The sequence below is a fragment of the Acartia tonsa genome, chromosome 3, assembly GCF_053477335.1.
Source record: "Acartia tonsa isolate MP-2025a chromosome 3, ASM5347733v1, whole genome shotgun sequence".
Classification (NCBI taxonomy): domain Eukaryota; kingdom Metazoa; phylum Arthropoda; class Copepoda; order Calanoida; family Acartiidae; genus Acartia; species Acartia tonsa.
In genome coordinates, this window is record NC_137262.1 from 30,223,081 (window position 1) to 30,230,102 (window position 7,022).

A 7,022-nucleotide genomic window follows, 5' to 3' on the forward strand; every position below is an offset into this window, starting at 1 on the left:
TTTATTTCATATTATATAGTTTAAATTGCATAAGATAACCTAGAAATAGTAAAAAAGTCCCTTTCTTTTTTTGTCGTAAAACAGAAATTAACAAAGATTTTTATTAAAAAACACCTTAGTGTAAAAATTAAAAATTTTAAATATGGTCACAAAAAGATTCAATTAGTTTATTAAATGTTTCATTTTCAGCAAATTACGATTAATCTCTATTACAAAGAATAAAGTGTAAAAAGATATTCTCGTTATAATTTTAAGCAACTTAAAATGCATTTTAATACCTTTTAATGATTTATTTTTTAAAACATCATTTTATAAAATGTTATTGATTTTTAAAGTTATATATTAGAATGATTTTAAATTTTGTTAACAGTTTGTTTTAAATGTAGAAAATTGGTAATTCTAAACATTCAAAAAATGATTTTATTAAATTTTCATCACTTAAATTGCATGTTTGATGAAATTTTCAACTGATAATTCAAGAAAAATCGTTTAAGTTTTATTATATTTTACTTTGAAATGTTAAAAAATATAATTATTGTCAAAAATGTGGAAGTTATACTTTCCTCAAAAAAAGACCTAAAACATGCAAATTAACACGTGTAATGAGATTTCTTTTCTTTCAGGTTTAATTTTAAGTAATTATTGATATTTTTTGTAAAAAGGATTTTATATAAAAAGTTTTAAAACTCGAGTTATGTAGTGGTTCTAAAAAAGGTTGCAAATTTATGCAATTTTCTTGCAAAAAAAATTTTCTAGGATTTTAAAAATAGCATAGGGTGTTATTAGACGTACTTACAGATACAATTGCTAAGTCATTTTGGCCAAACACTAAAATAAAGTTTTGACATCTGAGGGACCATACGTGATCAGAGAGTAAGGAAGGGGACAATGGGCAATTAATTCAATTTAAGAGTTTTTTAAAGATAGGACATGAAATCCAGAAAATTTGAAGGAAATTGTAAAGGGTGTGATAATAAAATTTAGAAAACTATAAAATAAGAAAAAAAACAATTATTTAAAAATTAGATTACCAGTATATCAGACTGACGTAACTATTCTGTAATTAATTACTAGAAAAATCTCCATGGAACTCGTTCAACCCATATTTTAAATGCCACTATACACAAGAATTAAATTTAGGTTGTTAGATTAGGGTTCTTAGATTGTTTATTACACAAATATTACAATAAAGTTTTTATAAATTAAATGATATTTTTTGGTAAAATTTTTTTTAAAAAACCAGCTAGTACCCAACTCACCACATTCCCTGTAAGCCAGTACCCAAAGTCTGAGACTCCTAAAAATTGAATATTCGATCCATTGTCCCCTCCCTTACTCCCTGATTAACATACATGGAGGTAATCTCGTCTATAATCATTGGAAGTGTTCAGCAATTAATTTTCCATTTTCTTGTCCCTTAATATATCTGGGTTTAATTCAGATTAGAAATAGTTTGTTATTTTGTAGAATTTTCACATCTCCCCCTTTCCAAATGTACTAAATTACAATTTTACCCCAAGTATGTTTATATTACCTCAACAATAAGCTGCATCTAATATACAATTTTTTCATCCGTTTCAGTGTCTGCCACCTATTAATGTTACCCTCCTTGTTTGGTTTTAAGGAATTTTTAAAAGACCCGTCTTTTTGCAACAGATATCTCTTAATTTAGACATGTTAAATTCATCCTACCGATTTCAAACTTTGCATGGTGATTCCTGTTAGTCAGGTACGATTTTAGAAAGCTAAGTAACTCCATAATCGTTACCAAACGGAAGACTAAAAATGGAAGTAGGTCCAAAAACAGCATCTTTTATTAAAACCATATTGCAATAAAATAAACAATTTTAGACTTCTAAATTAATTTACTAATAGGTATTTAATGTATTTAAAGTGCTAATGTTATTTTTTTATACTAACTGATATTAGAGCTTTGCTTTTATGGATTTCTCATCCTTGTTTGAATGAGTTGTATTATTCAAATAAAAATTAATTTTGAAAGATTTATTGAACCGAAAAAATTACAAGACAAAGAGAACAAAGTTAACCAAAAAACACATTTTACATTGATTTATACCAATACAATTCAAATAACTATACATAAGAGTAAATAGTGCACAGATTTAAGATGTTAAAAGCTGTGTTAAAATATTTACAAAATTATATCCAACTTTCTAAACAGAACTTGAATATAATATTTTAAGTTTTAGATACCTATATTACAAAAATGTTAATGGTATATTAAACAAATCATAGAATGTTAGAATTAATTATTCAGCATTATTTTCTGAACCAACTCAAACAGACGATCCTTTTCCTTTTGCAGTGAATCCATTTTCATTTTCAATTCTTGATTTACAATTTCTTGATATTCCAATTCTTGTAGCAATGTCTGATCTGCGTGTCTCCTGAAATTATTAAAATTATGATAGTTATTTTTCGCCAACAGGTTTCCCTGGTTAGTAAAATCAAAAGAAAATTACAGTGTTGTTAGCCCATAGGATCCAAAGTACCGGGTTAACAAATCTGGTATTAATATTTTCATTTTATTTTATTATTCATAGAAAATTGTCTCACAGTTCTTTCGAAGGTGCTTTGACTTTTTTTTGTCAGAACCTAAATTGGGACAAAGTGCATTTCATCACCCGAGGTTAGGTCACTTCATTTCACTTTTCAATAAAATTTAAATTGCAGCGGTTTTTGAGAAAATTAGATTTGAAAATTTCAAGTTCAATTTTCACCCACTAGGAGTTACCGCATAATCATGGCAAGAAAAGCAAAGATTATTTATTTAAAATTTTGAACAAGTTTGCTTTTATAAAGTTCTTCATAAATCACTCCTGAAGTGAGTTAATTAATGGCCATTTTTATCAGTTGCTTTGCTAAGGTTACGGAAATTCAGCTTCAAATAAATCATTTATAGAGAGGTTTTATGACAGATTTTATAAAAGCAATATTGTTCAAAATTTTAAATAAATAATCTTCGCTTTTCTTGTCATGATTATGCGGTAACTCCTAGTGGGTGAAAATTGAACTTGAAATTTTCAAATCTAATTTTTTCAAAAACCGCTGCAATTTAAATTTTATTGAAAAGTGAAATGAAGTGACCTAACCTCGGGTGATGAAATGCACTATGTCCCAATTTAGGTTCTGACACAAAAGTCAAAGCACCTTCATACGCACTGTGGTCTATATTAAAATACGATACATGATACTTCAGTGTGGCTTAGAACCTATTGTAATCCAGCGGATATTTATCGGTTTCGAAGTCATACTGAAAAAAAATATTTTCCTTTATTTGAAGTGAAAAAAGTGTTTTACTTATCTCAATACAAACAACGCTTATCTTTTTTTGTTTGATTACTAGTTACCTATTGATATTTTCATGTCACTTTTTAAAGTAATGTGATTCAATTTTTCATTTTTATCAAATTTTGAGTTATAAGAAATAATACCTAATAATATTTCAATATTTCATACGTACATTTTACTGTTATTTGCTGTGGTGTAATAAACTTTAGAATATTTGATATAAACTTCTATATGATGCAAAAAAACACAAGTATACATGATAGACAATGTGAGTAATTACGAACGGACATATCTACCTTTAATGAAGCTATGCACATTTGAATATTTTCAAAGAAAACTTTTGATTACCTTTTTGCTCTGTAAGCAATACACAACATCTTGTTTTTAGTTGATTTGTCTTCATAGATATGAATTGGTTTTCTTCCTCTCTTTGCAGTTGTCGATTTCTCTTGTTGGGGTTTACTTTTAATAGCAATAACCGGTTTAGTACGAGATATTTGCTCTAATTGACGACGTTCATTTCTTCCCTTTACAGTTTTCTTGAATGTTGTATCGTTGACATAATAGGCATTGGATGGGCTTGTACCTATGTGAACCAATTCAGTTTCAACATTAGAAGTGTTGTTCATTCCATTATATGTTTGTGCTTTAGCATTAGTTGCGTATACTATCAAGCTTTCAGAAGCTGGGCTGCGTAGTTCTGGGGAAGGTGTTCGGCTGAGTTGGTCATCTTGATTGGAGCAATATCCAGTGTCAAGTGAATTACTGGACACACAAGATTTTCCTTCATCCAAGGGAAGAAGATCTTCAAATTTTTCCACGTCATCTTGGGGAACTTGAATATTGTCAGACACATTAACAGAGCTCCAATCAGACAAACATATTTTAGGAATAATTAAATTTTCAATATCAGGTTCTATGAAGTCCTCGGGACTGTTCAGAAGTTTGTTGTTTTCTTCACTAACATTAAATAGTTTGTCATCATTTAAGTTGTCTTCAGTACTCATAAGATCAGAGATATAAATGTCTACATCAATGCTTAAAGAGTCTTTACTTGCTGCGTTGTTAAGATGGTTATGTTTCTCAACTTGTGTTGAATCCTCAAATACTTTAGTAAGTTCATAGTTTTGGACATAAGGGGAATTATTTCCATTTGTAATGTCAAGTACAGAAGTGATCTCAAAATTTACAACAGACAAATTATTTGAATCATTTACAACATCATTGTTAGGTATATCTTCAATAGTGTTAAAATTAGTCATTTCATTAGGTAAGTTTACATCAGACTTAGTTAATACAACTTGGCCAATTTCAAAATCATTATCATCTTTCTTACAGATGGAATCTGTTGCCTTATCATTTACAGTAATTTCATCCTGGACATCTATCATATTATCATTACTTTCCAATTCTACTTGCATGTTAGAAAACTCATTGTTTTCTGGTTTTACCTCTTCTATACAAGTCTTCAGTATATCTAAATCTGAATTCATTTCAGAAGAGTTTGTCGCATTGTTAACTTTATCAAGAACTTCTTCTTGAATGTTATCAAAATTTTTGATGGGGTTGGAGAAACATCCATCAATTTCATCAGTGCCAAAGTCAACCAGATTATGTTTGGTATCTTCTTTGAAATTTCCCTTAAAATAATCATGGTCTTGAATAATTGGAATTTTGGGTGGGTTGGTTTTAGTATCTTCTTTGTCAATTTTAATGTTACCAACATTGAATGTTGGATTTTTGTCAACCGTTGGCTCCCTTATGTATCTTGAAAAGATTGACTTTGGCTTGACGGGAAGGTAGATATCTTCATTGAAAGGTTTGATTGCTTTCCTAAATATAAAAACTATTATTGTACAGAAGGTCGATATTTTCAGGCAACACACATTTTATGACAAAATCGGAAAATATTTAAAAATTTTGAGAATGGAAAAAGTAATGTAATAAATAAAATTAGGTCTTTGAACGCTTCACAAACACATTCCTTTCATTTTATTTAAAAATCAGACACTAATCAAAACTTGATCGGGTTGTACAAACCAATATTGTTTAAACTTTTCCACAACACTTCATCATCCATTGTCTTAACTCTTGGAATCCCTGAAAAATAACTTACCTAATTCCGCCGGAGTACCCGACCTCGACCCCGAACTCGCTGCTTGAGGCGTCGAGCCTAGAAGAAAAAACATTTAATTAATAGGTAAGAATATTTATTTTTAAAAATCATTGGCAAACATATGTATAATGTATAAATAAAAATTTCAACTACAAAAAGGAAATCAAGAGTTAACATTAAACCAATTTTTATTTCTAAAATTGCAACAAATGTTCCAAATCTTAATTTCATAATATGTTGAAATTCTCTATAATTATAGAGGTTTATCATTTTGTATCAGTTCTATATTTGTTTTTATAGTACTTAGGTATTCTTTTTACTTGTGATAAAGTGGAATATTTTAAATCTAAGCTGACTTATAAATATGAATAAAAATTAGATTTAAAAACCTTTTTGAATGTGAAATATCTAGTTTAAAGTAAGTAAGTGTAAAGAATATGACGAATATTTACAGGTGGGGGTCAAATATAGAGCAAGTTATTGATATCCTCAATTGTATTTTTTTGTAGAAAAATGATAAAGCTATAAATAGACAAAAGTGCAAAATAAAATGCATAAATGTTGGGCTCAACTTGACTGGGAAACCCAATTGTAACTGTTTGTATTTTTGTGGTTATGCATAAAACATAATAATGCATTAACAAAGTACCTACAGAAGAATACATTAACTTATGTAAGACAAATAGTATTTAGAAGTTGCATACACATATTTTTAGCAGTAAAATCTAAAAAAAAAACTTTTAACTCTAAAACAAATCACTATTAATTGTTTTTGTTTCTGCTGAATGGGGACAAAATTGTCTTTGTTAATAGAATACTAGCGACTACACCCTTTGAGGTCTCTAGGGGCACTTGTGGTGGGGAAAGCTGTCGAACCCCCACATTCAATTTTAGTTTTTTTAAAAAAAGTACCACCCTCCCCCCCAAAAAACAGTTAAGACATTCCCAGAACCTATGAGAAGCTACCCTGTAAAGGAGAACAATGTCAGTTCAGTGGTTAGCAAGATCCTTCGGTAAACACAGCGACCGACAGAGACAGCAATCCTGTTACTTTTATGTGAGGATAAATAAAAATGATCAGCTTACCAAGGCCACAGACTCCGACTTCGGATTGAGACGCTTCATGACTCCTCCTCCCAGTTTCAAGGCTCCGCCTCCTAGCCCCGTACCACTCGAACTCGGTATCTGCACTTTACCAGCCATTTCTTGTTGGACTTTAGTTCGTTTAGTTAACTTTTTTATCTGAAATGGGTTAAAATGCAATAACAAATTATATTTCTTACATATAAAACATACAAAATAGCATAGCAATTAAATGGCAAGTTACAATTTTTAACATTTCTTGTAAATTTTGTGTAAATTCAACCTACATTCTCAATAAAAAGGTTCAAATAAAACTGAAATCTTATCTACACAAACAATTTGTTTTCTAGAACTTTTATGAAATATGATATTACATCATGTGTAAGACATATTTTTTTCCTAAAATTTCATAATATTATGATTCAGATAACTTCTTTTGGTGGGCTCATATTTAAAAAAATAAATCAATCACTGCTTCCAAAAAAATAGTTTTGCAAGTTCAAACCTAGAA

General features: G+C 29.3%; 1 protein-coding gene across 1 annotated transcript; it reads right to left on the minus strand.

Annotated features, from left to right (window-relative positions):
• Positions 1–1,989: 1,989 nt before the first annotated feature.
• LOC145313884 (uncharacterized) lies at positions 1,990–6,980 on the minus strand. Its single transcript, XM_080153537.1, has 4 exons — positions 6,515–6,980; positions 5,429–5,485; positions 3,661–5,145; positions 1,990–2,408 (listed from the first exon to the last, which is right to left on the minus strand). The coding sequence occupies exons 3-4, from the start codon at positions 4,803–4,805 to the stop codon at positions 2,267–2,269; spliced, it is 1,287 nt and encodes a 428-aa protein (XP_080009663.1). The 5' UTR covers positions 4,806–5,145; positions 5,429–5,485; positions 6,515–6,980; the 3' UTR covers positions 1,990–2,266.
• Positions 6,981–7,022: the final 42 nt, after the last annotated feature.

Excerpts from the sequence above, each read along its gene's own strand:
- LOC145313884 (XM_080153537.1), bottom strand. The coding sequence starts at position 4,805 with ATGAATTCAGATTTAGATATACTGAAGACTTGTATAGAAGAGGTAAAA. Across the intron at positions 2,409-3,660 it reads ATTGCTTACAGAGCAAAAAG|GAGACACGCAGATCAGACAT; the intron begins GTAATCAAAAGT and ends TAATAATTTCAG.